We start from the raw sequence: 26,293 nt of genomic DNA, 5'->3' as shown, positions 1-26,293 counted from the left end.
AGTTCCAGGGCATCTGACACTTCTGACCTCCACAGCACCAGCCACAGATGTGGTACACAGCCATATGTGCATACCAACAAAATGAAAACAAGCCTCTGCCCTCCCCCAAAGAACATCTGCCCCCCAGAAAAGCTGGTGGCAGCTTGGCGGTAGGGTGCTTGCTTAGCGTGCATAGGACTCTTGAGTTCATTCCCCCGTGGGGAGGAGGAAGGTAAAAAGAAGGCAAGGACAAACGTTACCAGGAAGTACACACCTCTAATTCCAGCACATAGCACAGGCTATGAACCTAAAGTTGGCCTGGCCTACATAGCAAGCCCTTATGACATTAAATACAGGACCAAATGGAAGGAGGCAAGCACATGCACACAAACCCAGCTCTAGGAGCCTGAGGCAGGAGGATCATGAATTTGAGGCAAACCTTAGCCATATAACACTATTTTTAAGAAGAAATTAATGAAACCTAACATCCAAGTGTAAGACATTAGATTTTATTGGACCTAAGATCAGGAAATGAAGTTTAAAAAATTTGATGGATAATAGTCATTATGGAATTATTAATTTTTTTCCTTTGGTTTTTCAAGACATTTCTCTGTGGCTTTGGAGACTGTCCTGGAACTCACTCTTGTAGACCAGGCTAGTCTCAAACTCACAGAGATCCACCTGCCTCTGCCTCCACCACCCGGCTGGAATTAACTTTTATGAATAACAATTTTATTAATTATACAGAGGGATGTCCTAATTTTGAATAGTTGCCTTCTGGAATCTGTAACTTCTGTAAAATGTTTCAAGGAAAATGTATATATTTATATCTTAATTTTTAAGGGGAAAAAGAGGGGCTAGAGAGATGCTCAGTGGTCAAGAGCACTGACTGCTCTTCCAGAGGACCTGGGTCCAGTTCCCAGCACCCACATGGCAGCTCACAGCAGTCTGTAAGTCCAGTTTCAGGTGACCAGACAGACTCTTCTGGCCTCTGCCTGCACCAGGTATACACACGATACACACATATGCAGGCAAAACACCCATATACATAATTTTTTGTCACATTTTGTTTTGAGACAGGGTTTCTTTGTGTAGCCTTGGCTGTCCTGGAACTAGCTCTGTAGACCAGGCTGGTCTCAAACTCACAAAGATCTGCCTGTCTCTGCCTCCCAAGTGCTGGGGTCAAAGGAGTATGGCACCACTGCCAAGCTTCAATGTGTGTGTGTGTGTGTGTGTGTGTGTGTGTGTGTTTCAAGACAGTTTCTCTGTAGCTTTGGAGCCTGTCCTGGAACCTGCTCTGTAGACCAGACTGGCCTCAAACTCACAGAGATCCTTCTGTATCTGCCTTACAAGTGTGGGATTAAAGGCATGCACCACCACCGACCATCTAGCTTCATTTTTTTCTATAGATAAAACTTTCTCCAAATTGTTTGGAAGAGAAATGGCTTCATGTGGAGCAGCATTTGCTCTGATAGCAGTTGGCTCCATTTATAGAAAGGTTTAATATAAAGTTCAAGACCTTAGTTCTTCAGGCCAGTCCTGACCTTCATTTGACCTCATCAGGAGGCTCCAGGTGCTTGCTCTGGACCATGGTTGAGTAGCTCCTGAGTGAAGCCTTCTGCTCCTGCCCTGCTTCCAAGCTCACACCAGCCAGACCCCTGCCTGGCCTCAGCTAGGCGGACTGTGGAATTTTGTCATCAGGGCTCTACCTTACTCTTGCTTTTGGAGAGGCATTCAGTCCTTATGCTACAGGAGTACAAGTGGCTGTGTCCTAAGGATGCCTGGCTGCTGTGGACTATTTGTTTAACTAGGCAAAGATGTGTTACATTTGTTTGTACTGCATTTGATTAACTATGTAAAGATGTGTTGTATTTGTGTTAATTAAATAAAATTAACCTGGGCTCAGAGAGGCAGGGTTAGCAATTTGTTGACAGGAAGTAATGTTTTTCAGTTGGAGCGGTGAAGAAGATGCCAGCTAAGAGAGAAAGCTAGCCAGTTGCTACTGGAACTCTCTGAGCTCTCAGGTTTTCATTTTAGCTTTTGAATCTAGAGTTTTATTATAATGATAGAGATTTAGAACCACCTTTAGCAGCAGCAACAGAGTTGTCGTCTGGGGGACACAGTGACAATGTTAAACAGCGCCTGGTGCTGTATTATAATTGCCCCATTGCCAGTCACAGGGACAAAGGTTTCCACTCTTCCTGAGCACTCCTAGCACTCCTCTGGAGCATGTAGACAGATCCAGATTTAATCCACTTCCTCTCTCCTGGATGAAGCCTCTAGGACTCAAGGGCAGCCTGGCACATTTACCTTCCATTATCAGGTCTATCTTTGGATTCACTGGCTGGTAGCATGCAGCATGCATGACAGACAGACAGACGCTAGAGCAGCAGCTGAGAGTCTATCCTGATCCACAAGCAGAGAAAGAACCTGGACCTGGCATGGGCTTTAAAGCTTCATAGCCTACCCCCTGTGACACACTTCCTCCAAGGCCATACCTCCTAAGCCTTCTAATCCTAAGAGTTCACTCCCTGGTGACTAAGCATTCAAATATATTGGCCTAGGGGGGCCAGTCTTACTCAGACCACCATACCCACACACACTTCAATGTTCTTTTTTCATCTTTGCCCAAGGAAAATGACTAAAATCCTAAGACATAATATTACTACTTTATTCAGGAAATATTACACAGGGCTGATGCAAGCAGATATGCATGAAATTATATAAATCTGATAGACACATTTTCCAGAGGAGACCCAGCCATTGTAACCAAGGAAACCAGGAGGCTGCCATAATCACTGTGGTGTTTTAAAGCAAGTGTCCCCATATCCCTTATCATGGAGGTAGTCCGTTGAGCAGGAGAGAAGGTAAGCTTCCTGGCTCTGCCCACAACCAACTCAGCAGCTAGGCCTTGCTAAACTCCTGGAGAGCCCAACGCTTGTTCTCAGTTGCCAGTTTGAGTTGGCTGTACTCCTTCACCAGGTTCTCAAAGTCTTCTCCAAGGGCCTCATAGGTTTTCAGGACCAGTCTCGACTTCTCCAGGTCCTGCTCCTGTAGGCGAATGGCTCCCTCCAAACGGTCCCTAAGAGCCCCGGCATGGAAAGTTCAATAGAAGACATGATGTAAGTCCTCAGAAAATCGACAAGTATAGAAGAAACATGTCAACAGGAACAAATCTGAAGCACCTGGGAATGGGCCATAAACAGCTGCACCCAGCTCCTAAGGGCTCTCACCTAATCAGATGATGCACTTCCAATTTCTCAGCACTGTAAGTGTCAGACAAAATCTTTAGCTCCTCCATCCTGACAGAAGGAAGAAAGAAATTATTATATGGAAGATCCCAAACCAAAGGAAAGTTTAGGGGCCAACAAGATGGCTCAGTGGGTTAAAGGGGTTGCTGCGCTAGCCTAACAATCTGAGATCAATCCCTGGAACCCATGGAAGATGAAAACTGGATCCACATAGTTGTCCTCTGACTTGTGCAGTCACACACACATTCACCCATCTCACACACACACACACACACACACACTTCTTTTAAAGTACAGTTAAGATACATTCTCTCTCTTTCTCTCCTTTTAAAGTACAGTTAAGCATGGCCAAGAAGTTGGGACTGGAAAGATGGCTCAGAGGTTAAAAGCATTTGTTCTCTTCCAGAAGACCTAGGTTTAATTCCCAGCACGCATGCACGCACGCACACACGCACACACACACACACACACACACACACACACGCACACACGCACGCACACAGCAGCTCACAACCACCTGTAACTCTAGTTCTCCAGTTCTAGGGGATCCGGCACTCTCTTCTAACCTCAGTGGCCACCAGAGGTCATTCATGCAATCTTAACACTCATACACATTTTTAAAAAATGAAAACAAGTTGAAACAGAATTTTTAAGGTAGAACAGCTAACTCTGTTGTGGTAGCGCACACCTTTAACTCTGGCACTCAATAGGCAGACAGGTAGATCTCTGAGTTCAAAGTCAGCTTGGCCTACTTAGTGAGTTCCAGACAGCCAGTTAGCCAGGATCACATAGTGAGATCCTATCTCAAAACAAACAAAAACAACAACACAAAAACAACCCACAGTAGCAAGCCACAGTCAAGATATAGAGATGAGACAGATAATGTCACCGTGAGCCCCAAGTAACTGGCCTCACAGCACAGCAACTATTTCAGAAGGCTCTGAAATAAATGCTTAGTGTTGAAAGCTTTGGGGGTAATTACACTGCCGTGTGACACCTGGGGCCCACTGTGCTAGGCGAGGTGGAGGAGCGGTGAGACAGAGCCCCTCTCCTCCATGCAGCGGGCTCACAGCTTACCTCATCTTAAGGATCATAGCGCTGCACTTGATTTCCAGGTACTGGGCATTGATGCGGTCCAGCTCCGACTGAGTCTTCAGCCGGTGCTCCTGAAGAAGCCTCTGTAGCGAGGTGAGGCAGCGAAGGAGCACCTGAACCCGTGGAAGAAGGATGAGCAAGCCATGAGACTTGGCTTTACCTGAAGGGGTCCTGGGGTCAAACAAAGGGGGGGGGGGAGACACCGCCTGCCGGACCTGGGAGTAGGTAGCTTTCTTCTTCTCCAGCAGCACCAGCTGCTCCTTCTGCTGGCCCTTGGCCTCCAGGCACTGCTGCCTCTCCCCCACCAGGACTTCAGACAGTGTCCACACCTTCGCTGCTTTCAGGGTTTCCCCAGCAGCATCTGCGCAGACAGGACAGGAAACCCCATTAGATACCAAGCCCTATAACAGCTTTTGTCAGCCAGACGATGGTGGCATCGCCTTTAATCCCAGACTTGGGAAGCAGAGGCAGGCGGATCTCTGAGTCCAAGGCCAGCCTGGTCACAGTGAGTTCCCGGGAGAAACCCTGTCTTGTCTGCCTCAAACCCACATCCACAAGGGCCATATGACTGGACAGGAGGCTCTCACCTGAGCTGGGGTCATGGTAGCAAAGCAGAGTGAAGCACTTCCTCTTGAGCTGCTCCTCCACCTCCAGCTGGAGCCGTGCTCTCATCCACACAAAGTCCTAGTGAGCACACAGACCAATGACTCAAGGACAGACAGCCTCACAAATAACCAAAGGAATGGCATCAAGAACCTGGAATGGTGGCGTTTGGGGGACTGAGGCCAGAGACTGCATGAGACTCTGACTCAAAACATAAATCCTAACACTAAGCAAGCAAATTGTGCTATATGCACACAATGGTCTCCTATCAGTGGTACTCTCTGTCCTTTCACATTGGGGATGGAACTCAGGACCCTGGACATGCTAGCCATGGGCCCCACCACTGAGCTATCTCACTGAGCTATCTCCCCATCCCTGGGAGTGGTTCAAGCTGATACAACAAAGCTATCAAGCTCCCAGTGCCTAAACAATGTTCCAAGTGCTACTAGGGTTATCCTTTTATTCAATTGTTTATTATCCTTGTCTTTTCTTTGTTGTTGAGTTTGTTTTTGGTTCTCTGACAACGGGGTCTCTCTACATAGTCTTGGCTGTCCTGAAACTCACTCTGTAGACAAGGCTGGCCTCAAACTCACAGAGATTTGCCTGCCTCTGCTTTCCAAGCTTGCACCACCACACCTGGCTTTGTTGCTTGTTTTTTAGGATAGACTTGTTACATAGACCCAGGATGGCTTTGAACTTACAACCCTCTGCTCCAGCTCCTGAGCACTGGGATTATAAACCTTTACTCATTTTGTTTTGTTTGTGAGACAGGGTTGTACCATGTTGCATGTCTCTGACTTACCAGGAACTAGCTATATAGATCAGTTGGACTTGAACTCATAGAGATCTACCTGCATCTGCCTCCCAAGTGTTAGGATTTCTTCTTAAAGATTTATTTATATGTTTACGACTGTGTGTGAATATACACATGTGAGTGTAGGTGCCTGTGGAATCCAGAAGTGGCTGTCAGAACCCCTGGAGTTGGAATTGCAAGCAGTTATAATCTGCCCCAGTTTGGTCTTGGGAACTGAACTTGGGTCTTCTGCAAGAGCAATACGAACTCATGAACTGAGCCATCTCCCTAGCTTCCTCTGCACTTGAATTATGTCTGTTGATTTGAGTCTTTTTATTTTAAAGGCAGTCTCATGTAGCCCAAGCAGGCCTTAACTAAGTAGCCAAGGTCATGAGTTTGAGGCCAGTCTGAAGCCAGTTTGGCCTACAGGGTGACACCCTACAGGCCAGGAGGGGTAGAGTATTCACTCAGGAGGCAGTGGCAGGTGGAGCTCTGTGAGTCCAAGACCAGCATCATCTACACAGAGAGTTTGCCCACAACTGCAAAGTTAAGCCTTGTCTCCCACAAATGTCTCCAGCACTTGAGAGGCATAGCCATGGGGCTCCCAGGTCAAGGCCAACCTGAGGTAAATACATGAGACCCTGGAGAAAGAGATGGAGGGACAGACAGACAATTGTGATACAAGAACTTCAAAGACTTGATCCAGTATGTTTCCAACCTGTGAGGGTGGCATGAGCTCCAAAAGGTCAGCCTTCTTAAGCCCTAGCAGTGGGGGCATCTCTGTCTCCTGGCCAGGACTTGAAAGTTGTGTCAGTTCAGTTACAAGTAGCCGCTGTTCAAGGGTCTCATGAAACTGAGAATAAAAAGCACATACACACACACACACACACACACACACATAAAAAAAGACTATAAAATTTTTCACTTAGCTGGGCAGTGGTGACTCATACCTCTAATCCTAACACTCAGGAGGCAGGTCTATCTATATGGGTTTGAGGCTAGCCTGATCTACAAAGTGAGTTCTAGGACAGTCAGGGCCACACAGAGAAACCCTGCCTCAAAAAAAAAAAAAAAACAAAAAAAACAAAAAAACTTTTGACTTGGCCTTTATTCTCAGTGCTCAGGAGACAGAGGCAGGCAGATCTCTCTGAGGTTGAGGATAGCCTGGTCTACATGGCTAATACTAGGCCAGCCAGGGCTGCACAGTGAGGCTTACACCCTGTCTCAATAGAAGACCCCATGCACCTCTTCTCACACATTGTCAAAGTCCTCAAGCAAGGTACCACTTACATTTCCCTCCCCCTCCCTCTCTCCTCCCTCCCTCTCTCCTCTTGCTTCTTCCTACAGGGTTCACTGTGTTGCCCAGGCAGATCTCACATCCCCACACTGAGCTCTTTCCATAGCCTTCCAAGCCCTGGATAACAGTCACTCGAGTGCTGTCACAGCTGGCTACCCTGGCAGTTCTTATCGCTGTAACCAACACTACACCATTTCTTTGGCCTTACTTTTTTGTCTTCCAATGTTAGATTTGTGTCTTGTGCCTTCACATAGTAGTCCACAAGCAGCTCTTGGATGACTCTCTGTAAGATCTCGTACCTCAGCCATGCTGTCTTATGCAGCCGAACTTCATTCCACGTCTCAAAACAAAACCAAATCCCTGCCTGAGACTCCTCTCTCAGGGACTTTACCTCCCTCCTGCCATCCCTTCTTCCAGGGTCTTACCTGAGCCTGCTCTTTCGCCAGGGTAAGGCTTAAGCCACTTTCATCCAGGTGCTGTGAGAGGCTAAGCAACAGCTTGCTGAAATATGGGTTCTGGATTAGGTCCTCTTCAGTCAGGGCACAAGGAGGGAACCTCTTGTCACACACTTAAAAATGACAACAAACACAAGGACTCATTGCTTTACATAATTGGGCATAACACCACTTACTTCTGAAACAAGCAAAAAGAGACAATCCTAGTTTAGAGTAGAAAAATTCTCTAAATAAAATGCAATTTAAATGGAAAAATAAAGCCAGGCACAACGACATACACCTATAACCCCTGCTACTCAGGAGACTGAAACCCAAGAGTCTGAAATCAGCCTGAGGACACAGTGAGACAGAGAATAAATAGTTGCTGTTTAGATGGCTCAACTGGAAGGGTACTTGTCACCAAGCCTGCTGACCTGAGTCCACTCCCCAGAAACCACATGGTGGACAGAGAGCATGGACTTCTGAAGCGTGTCTTCTGATGGCCACACTTCAGTGCTCACACAAATAAATACAAAACAGTAAATATTTGGATGTGGTGGCACACACTTGGAATCTCAGCAGCAGGGAGATCGAGGCAGGAGAATCGGGAGTTCCAGGCCAGCCTGGACAGTGTGACTTCCAGAGGCACCTGTGTTACACTGTGAGAACCTGCCTCAAAACACATCACAAATAAACAGGAAATTATACTCAATTCAAGTATCTACTTTATATAGAAAGACATTAATCAAAGGAAAACTAATGTCTAACAAGGTAGGGTTGTGTTGCCAGGGACTTGCACATGGTAAGCAAGTGTTCTAATATCAGCTAGAGCTGCAGTGGCAAAGATAAGGCCTTGGTAAATGGAATGCAAGAAGTAGAGGGTAGAGCTGAGAGAGAGAGAGAGAGAGAGAGAGAGAGAGAGAGAGAGAGAGAGCAGGAGGGAGAGAGGGAGGGAGGGAGAGAGAGAGGTAGGAAGGGAGAGATAGGGAGGGAGAGGAAAAGACAGGGAGGGAGGTAGGAAGAGGGAGGGAAGGAGAGGGAAGGAGGGAGGGAGGAAGAGAGAGGGAAAGGGGAAGGGGGAGAGAGAGGGGGAGAGAGGGAGAGGGAGGGAGAGACAACCCCCAGTAACTAAAATACCTCATTCATACAAAGTTACTAGAATCTTTTTCTTTTTCTTTTAAGGTTTTCTATGTAGCCCCAGGCTAGCTTTGAATTTGTGATCCTCCTGCCTCACTCACCTAAATGTTGGAATTAAAGACACACAACACCAAGCCTGGCCAGAATCATTAGAGTTCTTGAGGAAGAGGGGGAAACAGGCATGGCAAATTCCAACTGTGGATGAGCACTGACTCATTCACATACACAAAGCTGAGAAAAGGTTGAAGCAATTAACTGACCACTTAGAACTCTGTCCTTGTAGTGGAGCTGAGCAACCCATGTGGGCACAGGTCAGCACAGGCTCAAGAGAACCCACAGGGGTCAGTGTCCCCCAGTTACCCATCTGCTCAAGGCCCCTTCTTCTCCATCTCTCCCCGGGGCTTCCTCAAGGTCTTTTACCGTTACCTACCAAACACGAAGATTGTTTGCTCTTTGAATTATTATATCCAAAACCAACTCAGAGATAAGGAGTCTTTTATTTTCACTTTTGGGCATGAACTGTGAGGTGGAGGCAGGAGAATCAGAAGTTCAAGGCCAGCCTGGGCTACAAGAGAAACATGAAAACACAGGCAGGAAAGAAGCCATCCTTACCTTGGCAGTAGATTGCCAATGCAGTGTGGCAGGCAGCATCTATTGCACAAGCGGACACTGAGTCCGCACCAACAGTTGGTAAACCTGCTTCTCAAGCCAAGTCCTCCAGGGTCTCCTGAATTCTACTTTCCTCACTAACCGGGTGAGCGCTTTTCATCGCAGGAGGTGAGGATCTAGACAAGATCCCTGGAAAAGCCATCAGGCCTTCTGCAGACATCTACCCTTACCTTGCTGCAGTATTTCTACCCCTTCTCCAGGCGAGCAGAAATCTCCAGATGCCATTTGATTTTCTTGGTAGTATCTGTATGGAACCAAAAGAAAGGAAACTGCAAGATGAACCAACCCCTGGCTGCTCCAGGTGGCGCCACCTCAGGCACCTCACAAGCCCACGCTGGTCTCAAACTCTGCGCCACTGAGGCAAGCCTGGACCTTCTGACTCTCTTCAAGGGCCTCTGCCTCTGGAGGACATCACCACATCTTGCTGTTCAGAGACATTTCTTACAGGGAAATGTTGTGTCAGACATCAGGGGTCCCGAATACCTTACATTCCAAAATGTCTCCCAAGCTGTCCAAAAGATGGCTCTTTCTAAAGAGAACCGCCCCGCCCCCACCCCAACCCCAACCTGGTCCACTAAGGTCAAATGGAAGGCTGTCCCCTACTACCACCATTGTCCGGGAGGCTACAAACTGTAGCAACTCACGTTCCCGGTAAACTGGGAGATGGGGAGTCCAAGTATGCCTTTTCCCCAGTGACAGCTCAGCTATGGAGCGCCTCACTGGTTTTTTTTAGCGCTCTCTGACCTTGTCCTCTCACGGAAGAGCTGTTTGTCTCCGGGCAGGAGTAACAACAGACAGTTGAACCACAACAGCTTTTCCCATAACAAGGCTAGTAAAGGGCACCTAGAGGAGAGGACACCACAGTGTACTGTAGACTGAGGAGTGGTCGATAAGAGGACACTGCAGCTCTGGGTGCTTTTCAAGGAATGTCATCAACAGAGGGCAGTGAGAAACTGAACAGAAACACAAACATTGCCCGCCCATTCTTTCCCGGTTTTTGTTCCAGCCTCTCCTTCAAAAGGTGGCTGAGCCCGAAGCAGTGCTGACCCTGAAGCTTATTAGGACTGAACGCTTCAGGTCCACAAAATATTGGTTTATTCGCTCCTTTCATGAGTCACATGAAAGCAACTAGCCGTTTGTTTTGTAACGAAGCTGAGGAGGTGCGATGCTAGGCCTTAATTTGTGGGTCTGCCATGCAGAAGTTTCTGTGTGAGTCTAAGGGGAAAGCTTTTCTGGTGCCAACCTCTTCCACCTGCAAAACCGCGATAACGATTCTTACCTTGCATGAAACATTAAGAATTAATAACAATCGACTTGTCAACAAAAGCTATTTAGTTAAGTTCAGTTTTACCAACTCAGTTTATTGTTGGGTTACGCCTACAAAGGAAGTTTTGCGGGCCAGTTAGGCACACAGCCATGAGGGTTTCTACCGGCCAGGGGTCCTCAGCCGAGCCATCTGCCTTCAGTGGCCACAGGACATGACCTCAGGCTGCACCCTACCCTGCGCAGGCAGCCGGGGTCCCACGCGCGGGGGTGCCCAGCCGCCAGGCATTCCCCGCACGCTGCACTGGACGCAGACTGAATTTCCAGGTGTTTTCACAAGAGGTGACCCTTACAAGGCCCGGGATAATCAAGATGCAGAACGCGCTCTCCGGCGCCGACCTACCGTCTGGGCCGCCAAGGAGTCCTAAGGGCGAGCGCGGCCTTGCCGCGAGCTCGCGGACGCCGAGAGCAAACCTCGCCGCCGGAGCGCGGAAGCCGGGACTGCCGGGGGTGGACGCTCCCGCCAGCGTAGGCAGCACCGGTCCCAAATCGGCCGGGCCCGCGGGGCGGGGCGAGGCTGTGCTGGGCGGGAACGGAGGCCCCGCCCCGGGAGCGCGCGCAGGGCTCAACCGCCTGGAAGTCGGGACTTCACCCGTTTAAGGGAGGGGAGGGCTAAGGCACGGAAGGAAGGGAGGAAGGGTATGGTTAGGTAGATGCTGCGGCCCAGCCCGGAAGCTTAGCCCTGCCTCTGTGGTCCTCGAACAAATGGCACCTCTACGGGCTTCCTCTTGAATGTGTTTTGTTGTTGTTTTGGATTTGTTTGTTTAAAGGCAGAGTTTCTCTGTGTAGCCCTGGCTGTCCCTGTCCTGGGACTTGCTCTGTAGACCAGGTTGACCTGAAACTCAAGAGATCCGCCTGCCTCTGCCTCCTGAGTGTTGAGATTAAAATCTCACGCTATTGCAACACGGGTGTGTGTGTGTGTGTATGTATGTATGTGTGTATGTGTATATATATATCACGCACATGGGCCATGTGTGCAGTGTCCACAGGAGCCAGAAGAGGGAGTCAGAGCTCTTTGAGCTGATGTTACAGACAATTAATGAGCTGCCAGTTGAGTTGCGGGTTCGAGACTTGAACTCAGATCCTCTGCAAGAGCGGTCAGTGCTCTTAACCACTGAACTATTGAATTTCTTAATGCAGCCTCCTCTGCTCTCCTTTTCTTTTTTTTAAAACCACATTTTATTGATTGTGTGTGCTCCGTACGCTGTGGAGGTCAGAAGATGCTGTGGGAGTCTTCTCTTCCAAGATGTAGGTTCTGGGGCTGGAATTGAAGTCATAGGCTTGGCAGCAAGCTTCTTTACCCATTCAGCCCTACCTTTTTCTCATTCTTCATTCAACCCCTACTCCTGCCTACATGGGCTTTGCAAAACTAAGGGAACCCAATCAGGAAGTGAATTAGGTAGAAAATAGGAAGTTTAGCTGGATGTGGTGCTGCTACTTCATCCCTTCTACTCCCAAGGCTGTGTCAGGAAGATCCAGAGTTAAAGGCCGTGACTGAGCACCATATTGAAGGTGCCCCCCCACAATGTAAATAAAAGTTTTATATTAAACAAACTGCTTCAAGGTTATTAGGACTCTTTAAAGTTTTACTTACTTTACCGTTATTTATGAATGTGGGTGTTTTGCCTGTATGTATGTCTGTGTAACACTTACAGGCTTGGTGCTCTCTCGGATCCCCTGGAACTGGTTACAGTTGCTACCCTGTAGGTGCTGAGAATCAAAGCCAGGTTTTCTAAAAGAGCAATAGTTGAGCTCTCTTTCTAGGCCACTTATTAGATGTCTTGCATCAGAGAACAGAGAGTGGGGCAAAGTGTGCTAGGAGATGGAGCTGTTCACTTTTCCTTTAGAACAAGCTAGGACTGATCATAGTGGTGCACACCTTTAACCCCAGCACTTGGGAGGCAGAGGTGGGCAGATCTCTTAGTCTGAGGACAGCCTGGTCTACATAGAGAGTTCCAGCTGGAGTTACATAGAGTGATCCTGCCAAAAAGAAGAAAAAAAGGAACAAGTAGAGACTTACCTTTTTGTTTTTGTTGTTTTTGTTTTTGGAGACAGAGTTTCTCTGTATAGCTTTGGAACCTGTCCTAGAACTTGCTCTGTAGGCCAGGCTGGCCTCCAACTCAACAGGGATCCTTCCTGGCTCTGCCTCCTGCATGCTGGGGCTAAAGGCATGTGCCACCAACACCCAGCAAGAGACTTCCAATAGGATACACAGAGGAATGATCCCATGGGGAAAGATTTTGTGTCCTTGGTCAGAGCATCAGCTGCCATGTTTCATGTTTAATGCTAAAGTGCTGTCATTTTCCAAGGCTTTTAAAAATTGTTTATGCTTCCTCAGTTCTGCGATGCTGCCTCATTAAATTCCAGGCCTACACACAAACAGTGCTCAGAACAAAATAGCAAGCGTGCTTTGCAGGGTTTCGGCTGATCAGAGATCTACTGGAATTTTATCTCCCAAGTCTTCAAGTTCTCAAATACTGAACTACAAGGCTCTGGCTAAGTGGCTCTAAAGCACACGAGGCCTGAGAGATGAGGTACAGAAGCCTGCCTTCCAGAAGGATAGAGAAGATGGTGGTGGGAGCTTTGCACCGAACAGACCTCCATAGGCAATTATGTCTTCCCTCTTTGTCCCTTTCAAGCCATGAGACCTTGGGCTACAGCTCTCCTTCCTGTCAAAAGGAGGGAACAGAATATTTCTAGTTACTCCAATCTCTTAGCATTGATGTCATGATCAAATGAGATAATGGCTAAGAAAGTTCGTCCACTGAAAGACTATGAAAGTGAGGTGTTTTATTAAGTGCCTTAGGAGACACAAAGATAAATGTGACCTAATTCCTACCCTGAGGAAATTCACAGTCTATTGAGAAGACACACTGAGAAGGAAATAATCCAAGGCAGTAAATAGGTGTGGAAAGGGCAGTTTAGATTATAAATACCAGAGAAACTTCAAGAGGGGATGGACATTTCTCTGCAGAAATACGTAGGAAAGACTGTGAAATAAATCTTATTTTCACTGGGTCTGAAAAGAGAGGAAAAATTGAAAACATTTAGAGTGAATGAAAGAGTCCAGCAAATTGAGGCAGAGATGGGAGAAGCCAGGACCCTGGGCCATCTGAAAGTGTGTGGGGAGGGGTTCATAGGTGAGCTCTCCTTGAGACTAGAGAGTTAACCCTCTAGACTCTGCAAGCAGCATCCAGGCAGTCAGAAATGCAGCAAAGGAAAGGCCACATGGCCACCGGGACTTTAATCTCAGTACGTAGGAAGTAGAGACAAGTGAACTTCTGTGAGTTCAAGGCCAGCATGGTCTACATAGTGAGTTCCAGGACAGTGAAAGCTACATAGAGAAAACCCATCTCAAGAAAACAAAACAAACAAAAGGGAAAATTCAGCAAAGGCTTGCAAAAAGAATGTTTGAATCAGATCACCCAGTGTCCTTGAGCAAGAACTCTACCTCCACCCCATTAAAGGCTAGGCTCACAACCAAAAGTAGCCTTGAACTCCTGATTCTCCTGCACTCACATTGATTATTCATCCAAGTAATTAATCAAATTTAAAAATAAAAGCACAATAAAAATAGTGGGCATAGTGGTAAATATCTTTAATCCCAGCACTGGGGAGGTAGAGACCAGTGAATCTCTGAGTTCAAGGCCAGCCTGATGTACATAATGAGTTCCAAAACATCAGAGCTACATAGAGAGACCATAGAGAGCTCCTGCCAATAAATAAGTAAATAGGGCTGAAGAGATGACTGGGCAGTTAAGAATACTTGCTGTCTTTTCAGAACACCTAAGTTTGGTTCTGAGTGCCCACTTTGGGCACTCAGAACCACCTGTAACTCCAGTTCCAGGAGATCCAACCACCTCTTCTGCCCTCTGAGAGCATCTGCACACATAAATGTGCATAAATTTAAAAATACCATAGGCTGATCCTAAGGTGGTGGTGGCACACTAGTCCTGGCACTTTGGAGGCAGAGGCAGGCAGATTTCTATGAGCTTGAGGGCAGCCTGGGCTACAAAGTGAGTTCCAGGACAGCTAGAGCTACATAGAGAACCCCTGTCTCAAAAGACAATAGAGAGAGAGAGGGATAACAAAAAAATCCCCTATAGACAGATGTGGTGGTAAACACCTTAAATCCCAGCACTTGGGAGGCAGAGGTAAGCAGATCTCTGTGACCTGAGGCCAGAGTGGTCTACAGAGTGACTTTTGCTAGAATCTTATGCAAGTAGAATAAAATTGATATGTGTTCTTTGTATGTGTGTGTGGGGGGGTCTTTTGTCATCGTAATTATTTTGACAGTCTCACTGTGCAACCCTGGCTACTGAGATCAAAGATGTGCACCTACAAGACCAACCTGTTCAGGCCTTTTTCTCGATGAGGGTAACATGAAATCTCTAAAAGCCTTAGTTTGTTTGGGAAGTGCTTCCTCCTTTCCCCCAAACACCTAGGTCCATATGCAGGAGGCATCTAGCACTTCCTGGCTGACAGAATGAATTTTGAACACTCCCTCAGCATTGATTCCCTTCTTGCTTTGTTGGTCCATGTAACGCTGGGCCTTTATAGGCTGTTTGTCTTCTCTCATCTTCTGCTCTGCCAAACTCCATGTGTAAACACAACCACTCAGTTCTTATCTTCTCTTTCACTATGAAGCCAAGAATATGCCCCAATACTCCTGAGCTAGATTCCTGCCAGGCAGTGTGTGTGTGGGGGGGGGGGGGAATGCAAGGCAAAAACCTAGGCAATGCATCTAGTCTCAGTTAAGGTTTTCAAGACATTGCACTTAAGCCAGGCTTCTGAAAACCTTGTGCATTTTAACATGTAAATGGGAATCTAAGAAAAGTCTACTTAACCTTTCAGACTTGGAGAGTCTTTTGCTGCATTATTTAACATTGTGGGAAAGAGTAGAAATTACAGGATTCTTTTAGGCACTCTGCCTGCCATACTAGTCAGGAAACAAAATGGCTAACTAAGGAAAGAATAGTTCACTAAAGCCAGTTTTTAGTATTGTATTCATGATACTAAAGGGAGCCCTTAAGTCCAGTATGCTCTACACTAAAAGTATGGGCTTTCAATGACTAGCTGTAAAGCTGGAACAAGAAAACAACCACTGGACTAGCATGGTGCCTCTCACCTGCCATCCTAGAACTCAGGAGGATGAAGTCAAAGATTGCCTCCAGTCAAGCCCAACCTGGACTGTCGTGAAACCCTGTCTCAAAGACAAAAATGAACTTCGAGGTGGTGGCACACACCTTTAATCCCAGCACTAGGGAGGCAGAGGCAAGGAGATCTCTGTGATTTTGAGGCCAGCCTCGACTACAGTGTGAGATCAAGGTCAGTGGGAGGGGGTGTTTACAGCGCTTACAAAGACTGACCAGACTTAGTATCTCCCAATAAACTAAATCAACAAGATCAGTTGGCTTATAAATCACTCATTCAGAAAAAGTTCTAAACATCAGCTGTACCACTCAGAGTGTACCTGAATGCATTACGGGCTGAGGAACAAGTTTCAGGGAATTGTTTTCAGGGCATTCACTGGAAATGAGAGTATTCAGAGTGACAAAGATTCATGATTAAGCTAGAAAATGTCATGGCCATTGTAAGTGCACGATTTGAAAAGAAAACAAGAAGATAAAAGAAAATATGTAATCAACCTATGACATCGAATGAAAATTTCAAGACAGATGTTTATAATGTACCATTTTGGCAACAGCTTAGCAGTTCTGAGGGAATTTTTAAGCCCGTACCCTTACAGCCTCAAGGGCTTGCTGGCTATTCCCTGAAATTTGTTACACAGATCGAACACAGTGAGCTCGGGTTTTGCCGAGACACTATTGAGAGCTGGAATATAAACCAGCCCTAATAGGAATTTTATTTAGCTCTCAAAGAAAAGCAAAAGACATTTGGCTCAGAAATAGGACAGATTGAAATGATTTTTGCCAAAGGACTATGAGATTGTGAAGGGAAATTTTTCAGGCGAGGAAGGCTTTTGAAGAGTCAGTCCTGAAGCAGAACACACACAGTTCCTGCTGTGCGGTGTGTGCTGTTGCGACTTGATTGAAAGCATGTGCCAAGGGGGCTGGAGAGACACTCAACAGTGAAGAGCACTTGTGGTTCCTCCGGAGGACCCTGATCAATTCCCAACACCACATGGTGGCTCAGACTCTGAAACTCCAGTGCCAAGGGAGCCAACGCCCTTCTGAGCTCTGAGCAATGTGTGTATGGGATGTGCAGAAATACATGCAGACTAAACACCCATACATATTACATAGATAAACAGATGATAGAGAGATGGAAATAGGTGATACATAGCTAAACGATACATAGATATTTGGACCACATGCAGGCAAAACACTCATGCTCATTAGATAGATTGATAGATGATAGACAGATAGACAGACAGACAGATAAGTTGCTGATGGAAGAGGCTTCTCTCTTAAAGTTCAAACACTGACTTCTGGGAGAAGTGAGACAGCCAGCCCAAGGGCATCTGGATTATGCTTGGGAAGAATTTACATTGTGATCGTGAAATGCCTCCTGAGATTAAAGCCGTATGATAGAAAAAGCAAGAGGAAACTAGCAAGTGAGTGTACTTTCCATATTCTATTTACCAGTGAGGAATTTAGTTCAGCTAATTTACAGTATGTACCCATGATAGCTAAGGCAGTTACTACATTTAAGTTCACCATGACTGACTCCCCTCTTATTAAAAACATTCAATCATGAATGCTTTTGGAGTAAACTTTTGGTTGTAATTAGGCATTGCAAAATGAATTTTATGGTTCCTTTAAGTGGTTAATTATGAGATGAACGCCCATGCCTTTAATCCCAGCACTCAGGAGGCAGAGGCAGTCAGGTCTCTATGAGCTAACCTGATCTACACAGCCAGTTCCACGACAGCCAAGGCCTGTGTCAGTAGGACACTGACTCAGAAAAACAAGGAAAAAAAAAAAAAAAGCAGTGAATAACAGAATGTGCTATACCTGGGAAGTCAATTAAAATTATCAAAATCAAGAATTACTGACCTAGCCAGGTGGTGGTGGTTCATGATGTTAGTCTCAGGACTTGGGAGGCAGAGGCAGGCAGATCTTTGTAAGTTTGAGGCCAACCTACTTTACAGAGCGAATGCCAGGGCAGGCTCCAAAGCTACAGAGAAACCCTGTCTTGAAAAACAAACAAACAGAAAAAGAATTACTGACATAAAAGTCTACAAGGACCAGACAGGTGTGTACTATGTGAAGGTCAGCCTTATACGGGAGGGGACTATGACAAACCCTGCACTCAGGGTTCATAAACAGATACAGAAAGTGAGGATAAGCTGCCCTACTAGGTGGTGACAGCAGCCATGACCCTGTAGGGATTCCTCAGAATCTCAGTATGTAGCTGGGCCTGGCCTCAGTTTATGAGCCTCAGGCCATATACTCTCAAGTGCTGTGAGTACAGGTATGGGCCAGCATGTTCCCTAGTGCATATCCTTTCCTGAATTTTTATTTCATAAATATATAGACATTTAAAAATATTATTTAGTTTTATCTTATGAACATTGGTGTTTTACCATCGGTGTTGGGTCCTCTGGAACTGAAATTACAGTTGTGAGCTGCCATGTGAGTGCTGGGAATTGAACCCAGGTCCTCTGGAAGTGCTCTTAACCCCCAAGCCATCTCTCCAGCCCCATATACAGATATTTTAAAGAACAAATATTATTATTCTGTGCATAAGATTTTGGTACATATTTATTATTAATAATTTTTACTTTTTTGTTTGCTTTTAGGTTTTTTTTTTTTTCAATTGGGTCTCATGTAGCTCAGGCTGTCCATGAACTCACTATGTACCCAAGAAGAACCTTGAATTTCTGATCCTTTTGCCTTGACTACTCAAGTGCCAGAATGACAGGTGGCACCGCCACACCCAGCCACTTTTTAAACACACACACACTGTCTTCCTCAGGAGCCCTGTTTAGAAGGCCTTGTCAACTGGATTAACTCTAGCTCCAGGCAGGTGAGCAGATGCCAGTTTCTGAACTCCATGGGTACCCACACACATGTTACAGACCCATAAGACCCATACACATAAATTATAAATAAAGTAAATGAGTAGGCATAGTAGCATACAACCTTTGACCCCAGCCTTTGGGGGTGGGGCAGAAGCAGGCAGGTCTCCCTGAGTTTGAGGATAGCCTGATCTACATAGAGTTCCAGGCCAGCCAGGGCTTCATAGTGAGACACTGTCTCAAAACAAACAGTAACAAAAACAACAAAACAACACAACAGAGGGCTAAAGAGATGACCCAGTTAATGAGAGTGAATTCTGCTCTTACAGAGGGCCCGAGCACTCACATTGGGCTGCTCACAGTTGCCTGTAACTTAGCTTAGCGCCAGGGCTTCAAAGGCCTCCAGCTGCCATGGGCACCTGCACTCATGTGTGTACACATACAATTTAAATAATAAACTGACAGGTGGCGGTGTCGCACACCTTTGATCCCAACACTTGGGAGGCAGAGACAGATGTGATCTCTGTGAGTTCGAAGCCTGGACAGCAAGAGCTGTTTATTACACAGAGAAACCCTATCTCAAAAAGACAAAAATAAAATAACAATAATAAAATTTAAGAAAAAAATTGAGACAGAATGAGAACATACTGGCCTGATGGTGCCATCCTGAAATGGAAGTTACTTAAAAAACTGAGGTGGAGAGGCAGGCAGTGGTGGCATGCACCCTTAATCCCAGCACTAGGGAGGCAGAGGCTGGTGGATCTCTGTGAGTTCAAGGCCAGCCTGGTCTATAGCGCTAGTTCCAGAACAGCTAAGGCCACACAGAGAAACCCTGTCTCAAAACAAGAAAAGAAATGAAAACCTGAGATAGGAGGATCGTAAGTTGAAGGTCTGCTTGGCAATTTACTGAGATCCTGTTTCAAAATAAAAAGTTAAAAAGAAATCACCCTGGTTCTGGGTTATTGTGCACACACCATTAATACCAATACCAGAACTCAGGAGGTAGAGGTAGATGGATCTCTGAGTTAATGGCCAGCCTGGTCTATAGAATGAGTTCCAGGACAGCCAGAGCTACACAGAGAAACTGTCTCAGAGAGAGAGAGAGAGAGAGAGAGAGAGAGAGAGGGAGGGAGGGAGGGAGGGAGGGAGGGAGGGAGGGAGGGAGGGAGAGAAGAAAGGAAAGTTCTGGCTATACAGATCAGTGGTAGAATGTCTGCCTAGCATATGCAATATCCTAGGTTGGATTCCTACTGACACACAACACACAGACAGACAGACAGAGAGAGAGAGAGAGAGAGAGAGAGAGAGAGAGAGAGAGAGAGAGAGAGAGACAAGAGATTAGCTTCATTGGTAGAGTCTGTGTTTAGGATGCTTTGGTTTTAGGTTAGATTCCAGAACCACTGTCCTCTAATACACTCCCAGATAATCTTGCTGAGTGACTCAGTGGTAGGTTAGTACTGGGATGCACAGGCCTTAGGTTCAATTCCCAGCATCAATAATAACAGTAATACTCTGTACACAGACTCTGCACTTGGCAACAGGATTTATACTGTGAGCTGGCACCTCCTGATCTGCAGTCAAGCCATATAGCCTCACTCATCAGCACTCTGTGCCCTGGGTTATTAGGTCTTTTATTCATACCAATCAATTACTTTACACTCTCCTTGACAAGTTGCTTATAATCTCGAGTCATTTTATGTGTGTATTTGTCTCCCCCGCTAGACTGTGCCCCTTCAAGGGCAAGAACCCTCTTGCAGTACATTTCTTTTGCTTTGTTTTAAAGTGCTTCTAAGGGTATTTGGCTACAGTTAGTTCTAATTACAACATGACAAACACATACCAAAACAGAGTTTTCATTTCTGTTGCTTGTGTACCTTGGATTCCCAAAACTGTTGTAACAAAGTGTTTTTTCAATAAGTAAGCCTGTGTCACTTTATGGTGGTGACACTATGGTAGGGGGTATGGGAAAGAGGTAAAGAGTCTTCACTCAACTTCAGGAGTCATAAGGCATCATCTCTGTGAGTTTGAGGCTAGCCAGCCTGGTCTACAGAGCTAGTGCCAGGACAGCCAGAGCTGCTACACAGAGAAACCCTGTCTCAAAAAAACAAAAACAAAAACAAAAAAGAACCAGGCTTGGTGGATCACACCTTTAATCCTGATAAACGGAACAGACAGCTCTCTAGGAATGTGAGGACAGTGTGAGTTCCAGGACAGCCAAGACTACACAGTGAGACCTTGGGTACCATTTTGTTAAAAAGTTTTCTGACCCAGCGGAAGTCCTGCCACTCTGTAGCCCCCAATAAACACATAAGACTTAAGTTAATTATGGAACTGTTGGCCAGTGGCTTCCTATTGGCTAGCTCTGCCTTAATTTTTAACGCGTTTCTATTAATCTATGTATTGCCACGAGGCTGTGGCTTACCTGGTAATGGCCCAGCATGGTGTCACTCCTCTGGCAGCATTGTGACTCTGTGTTCTGGCTCCCTCTGCCTACCTTTCCCAGAATTCTCCTTGTTTCCTAGTTCTGCCTATCTTCCTGCCTTCTTGGCCAAACAGTGTTTTATTCATTAACCAATAAGAGAAACATATATACAGAAGGCATCCCATCATGTGTCTTAGGGTTTCTATTGCTGCAATAAAACACCATGACCAAAGAACAAGTTGGGGAGGAAAGGGTTTATTTGGCTTACATGTCTACAGAACAGGGTCCTGATGCAGAGGCCATGGAGGTGTGTTATTTACTGGCCTGCCCCTCATAACTTGATCAACATACTTTTTTTTTTTTTTTTCAAATAGGTTTTCTCTGTGGCTGTGGCTTAAAATCAAATTACTTTCTTATAAAACCCGGTACCACCCACCTGGGGATGGCACCACCCACAATGGGCTGGCCTTCCCTCACTGATCACTAATTGAGAATATGCCTTACAGCTGGATTTCATGAAGGCATTTCCTCAACTGAGGCTCCTTCTTCTCTGATGACTCTGACTTGTGTCAAGTTGACACACAAAACTAGCTGGTATGTCTTGTCTCAGAAAAAAAAAAAAAAAAAAAAAAAAAAAAAAAAAAGTCAGAAGGGACTGGAGAGTGGCAGTTAATGCCCAGGACCTGGTTCTGGATTTAATTCCAAGCATGGTTGTGTAATGGTCCTCCAAGATTAAAACATTGTATCCTGTAGGAAGCTTCTAAAGAGAGAAGGTAAACAACTCAAAGAACTTCAGGAAGTTCCTGAAACTAACCATATTCACTAGACTCCTCCCTGCCAGAGTAAACAATAAAAGCTGAGAGTCTCTCTCAGATGAAAGCAGGCTGAACTAAAAAAAAAAAAAAAAAAGATTTCAGACAATTTGAGCTGCAAAGAAGACTCTGTCTGAGACTAGTCCACAGCCTGGAGGAAACAGAAACCAGCCCAGCGGCCTGGTTTAGACCAGTCACTTAGAAAGCACACCATCTAACCTACTGAGCTGCCTGCAGGCTGTGCAGTGTGTTCCAGGTTTTCCAGCTTTTGTGAGCTGTCACTCACACTTGGTGATGCAGCTGTCTTTGAGTCATTTCTGTAAGTAACCCTCACCCATACTCCAGTAAGTAACCATAATAAAACTCCTAGTTGATCAAGTTGGACTTTGGTGTTATTGGTACATTGACCTGTTGAGGGTTTCCTATCTGGGCTAATAGATGTGTGTGTTGTGTCTCCCCAGGAAAAGTTTTGTTATACAACAAGCACCTACATGGCAGCTAGCAACCCTCTCTAACTCCAGCTCCAGGAGATCGGATGCCATCTTCTGGCTTCCATGAATACTACACATACATGATGCACAGATGTACATACATGCAAAACATCAGTATATAGATTTTTTTATTTAAAAACATAATATCTTTTACAAATAAAAGAATTTTACAAAATGAATGTACACATACTTGTAATCCCAGCACTTGAGAAACTAAATCAGAGATTACTACAACTTCTAGGTCAGCCTGGGTTAGTGTTGAGAGAGACCAGTCTACTTGTGATGGTAGACAGTCACCAGAGGCTAATACTGTGGAATCATTCTCTCATACACTGTAAAGATTTGTCACTTAAATTGGTTTAATACAACGCTGATGGGCCAGTAACCAGGCAGGAAGTATAGTCGGGGAGACCAAACTATGGTGATGGGAAGGAGAAAAGCGGAGACAGAAGCCACCAGCCAGATACAGAGGGTGCAGGAGATGAACGTGCCGTTCTAATAAAGGTACCACCGCGTGGTAGAGAGGAATATGAGTTAACTTAAAATGTAAGAGCTAGTTAGTAATAAGCCTGAGCTATTAGCTAAGCATTTATAATTTATATTAAGCCTCTGAGTGATTATTTGAGAGGTGCTGCAGGGCAGGAAACTTCTGTTTACATATGGCACCCATCATCTGGAATGGATCCACATAAGATCTGAGAAAGCTTGAAAAAGGTTGTAAATGCAGGCCGTGGTACAGAGACACATCTGTGGACAACTGTCCTAGAGATAGAGTCAGTCTTCAAAAGCCATGAGCTAAGCAGCGTGGCATGTTTCAGTAATCTATCACAGAGGTTGCACTACAGAGAGGCATTTCTCAGCTGCTGCCTTGAAACTTGAGCTGCAAGATCAAGTTCACTGCATGACAGGTTTGGGGTTTCACTCATGCAGACAGAAAAGGTTACAGGTGCACAGTACAGATAGATTCAGATGCAAAGGACCTCTAAAGGGGTTACAGTGTGTTTAAAAAGATATGCAGGCCTGGGAGAGGAAAGCAGAAGAGTAAAGAAAGTCCTCAAAAATAAATGGAATAATAAAAGAAATATAATAACCCACATGAAATGGAAAATACACAGAGTCTGGGTTATGTATATTATTGTGCTGTCTTTACACTTTTGGCTGCTAAGAGACTTTGGATTATGAAAGCTGCTATATTAAAGTGACCTATATATTTTAAAATTATCTTGACTTCAAATTTTAAGTAAAAAGATTTGTTACTTTGGGGAAAAGTCATATTTTTATTTCCACAGGAAAAGAGAGGCTATGGATTCATTCTGGTTTAAGAAAAACCAGGTTTGACTGAGTCGAACTAGAATCCAGATGCAGATGGAGAGGACAAGACTGGGTTGGGTTGCAGAAGCACATAGAGACAGCTGACCTGAACAAGGAGGAGCTGATGGGCCCCCAGACTGATAGCTGGGAATCCAGCATGGGACTGATTCATACCCCCTGAATATGGGTTTCAGCCAGAAGGACTGAGCAGTCTATGGGACCTCAGACAGTGGAACCAGGATGTATCCCTCGTGCACAAATGGACCTTGCAAACACATCCCCCATGGAGGGATACTGTCTTAACCTAGAGACAGGAGAAAAGTCCTAGTCCCTACTTCAAATGACCTGACAGATCTACATGACCCCACCTGGATGGCATTGCCCTACATGTGAGGTGGGGGGATGGGAGGGGAGGATGGTCAGGGTGCATGTGAGGGGGCAGAGAGGGTAAAAGGGAGGGAGAGAGGGAGGGAGAAGGAACTGGGATCAACTTGTAAAATAATAAATTAAATTAAAAAAAAAGGAAAATCAGGTTTGGTAGAGGAAGACCCCCTGAAATCTTGACTACAGATATTAAAAAAAAAATCTAAGGTAACTACAAGACATGAGATATGTATTTTACCTACTCAAACATAAAAAAATAATCTTTGGCTGGCTTGTGTACAATGCACAGTTTATATTTGTATTAATACAGGGTTACCTTTGTAAGTTTATTTTTAGAACAAGGGCACCAGACACCAATAAAAATGAGCCAGGTGATTCAGCATCCAAAACAGCTTCAAGGCTGCTGACTGAGATGGTCCAGCCTCACAGACTACTCCAGACAAGACTTGACAATTACCCTGATTTTCTCAGGGACTTCAAAGATGCCAGCACCCACCAATCAACAGGATGAAATCTATGCCCACATTCCCAAAATACTGGTTATAAATGTTTGTTTTCACTTAAGGGTGGTTGGTTGCAAATTGTTATTGGTCATAGTCAATCTTTTTCTAAAAAAGCAAAGGGGGATAGGATATAGAAAGTATGGGGGAAAGGGATAGGTTATTATGATGGGGAAAAGAGTAGATTATTGGATCTACTTTAATCCAAAAAACAACTTTTAATCTCAAAAGACTTTACATTGGTATGGATTTTAGTTTATTGATACAAATTTAAAGTTAATTTTGTTACATGGGATGTATATTTCTACTTTTTTGTTTGTTTGGTTTTTTCTTTTTGGTTGTTTGAGACATGGTTTCTCTGTGGCTTGGGAGCCTGTCCTGAGACTAGCTCTTGTAGACCAGGCTGGTCTCCAACTCACAGAGATCTGCCTGCTTCTGCATCCCAATTGCTGGGATTAAAGACCTGTGCCACCGACTAGGAAGATTGAGTCAGGGAAGGAATAGAGGAGAGAAAAAAAAAAAAAAGAGAGAGAGAGAGAGAGAGATACCCCATAAAAGAGGGAGCCATTATAGGTTTGAAGAGAAAATTGACTCTAGAGAAATGTTCAAGACCTACAAAGATAACCCCAACTAACAATTTGAGAAACAGTGGAAAGGCTACCATAAATACCCTTCCCTAATAATGACATTGATGACTAACTTATCTACCATCATAGAGCCCTCATCTAGTAGCTGATGGAAACAGAAGCAGACACACACAACTAAACACTGAGTCAAAATGGAATCCAGATGCAGAGAGGGAGGAGTGATAAGAAAGTGGGGTCAAGACCAGGCTACAGAAACCCAGAGACAGCTGACCTGAACAAGGCGGAGCTAATAGGCCCCCAGACTGATAGCTTTGAAACCAGCATTAGACTGACCCAGACCCCCTGAACATGGGTCTCAGTTAGAAGGCCTGGTCAGTCTAAGGGACCTCAGACAGTGGAACCAGGATGTATCCCTGGTGCACAAAAGGACTTTGGAAGCACATTCCCCATGGAGGGACACTCCCTTATCCTAGAAGTAGGAGGGAGGGCCTGGTCCCTACTCCAAAAGACTTGACAGATTTTGTTGATTCCTCATGGAAGGCACCACCCTCCCTGTGGAGTGGGAGGAATGGGCATGGGAGAAAGGGAGGGAGGGAGAGAGAACTGGGATTGATATGTAAAATAAGGAAAAAAAAAAAAAAAGACCTGTGCCACCACTGCCCAGCTATTTCTACTCTTGTCTAAGATTTTGTGTTTATTCAGCTCAATTAAAAATGTAATGTATAATTAATTAATAAAATCAATAAATAAAAATTAATACTCATCTATGATAGTCAAACTTGTAATCACGTTACTTAGGTTTTGTAGGTATACAACAATATATTTGGTATATAGATATATCTTTATATTTCAGATAGATAGGTAATCTTCAAATACTTCAAAGACCTACAAAATATAGCATTTAAAATGTTTTAATAATCAAGACTTTTCTTGGCAGTAAGACAAGTCTGTTTCTGGCAGCACCAATGTACTCCAGAGAAAATGATGGGTATCAAAGAAACTCTGTGTGGAATTTGTTTTCTCTATGGCAAAAGCTAGTTATGTGGGTGAAGAAACTGCCCTTGCCTCAATTGCTGATAGTTACTATTGAAACTAGACCAGTAGGACACAAGAAAGGTGACTGCAGAACTTTGCCAAGACAAGGTAGGACAGTTCTTCAAAATTACCTGCTTCACAGGAAAGTCTGTGGGATATGCTAGGCCTATAGGCCAAACAGGGATG

General features: G+C 45.2%; 1 protein-coding gene across 1 annotated transcript; it reads right to left on the bottom strand.

Moving 5' to 3' along the window:
* Positions 1 to 2,629: 2,629 nt before the first annotated feature.
* Positions 2,630 to 11,089, bottom strand: Haus4 (HAUS augmin like complex subunit 4). Its single transcript, XM_051195737.1, has 10 exons — positions 10,925 to 11,089; positions 9,429 to 9,502; positions 7,444 to 7,586; positions 7,227 to 7,358; positions 6,440 to 6,574; positions 4,913 to 5,009; positions 4,541 to 4,686; positions 4,308 to 4,438; positions 3,213 to 3,281; positions 2,630 to 3,061 (listed from the first exon to the last, which is right to left on the bottom strand). Exons 2-10 carry the CDS (start codon positions 9,481 to 9,483, stop codon positions 2,884 to 2,886), a joined length of 1,086 nt encoding a protein of 361 aa, XP_051051694.1. The 5' UTR covers positions 9,484 to 9,502; positions 10,925 to 11,089; the 3' UTR covers positions 2,630 to 2,883.
* Positions 11,090 to 26,293: the final 15,204 nt, after the last annotated feature.

Source organism: Phodopus roborovskii, unplaced genomic scaffold (genome assembly GCF_943737965.1).
Source record: "Phodopus roborovskii unplaced genomic scaffold, PHOROB, whole genome shotgun sequence".
Classification (NCBI taxonomy): domain Eukaryota; kingdom Metazoa; phylum Chordata; class Mammalia; order Rodentia; family Cricetidae; genus Phodopus; species Phodopus roborovskii.
Note: the sequence above shows the minus strand (reverse complement) of the source record. Positions and strands in the feature narration are given on the sequence as shown.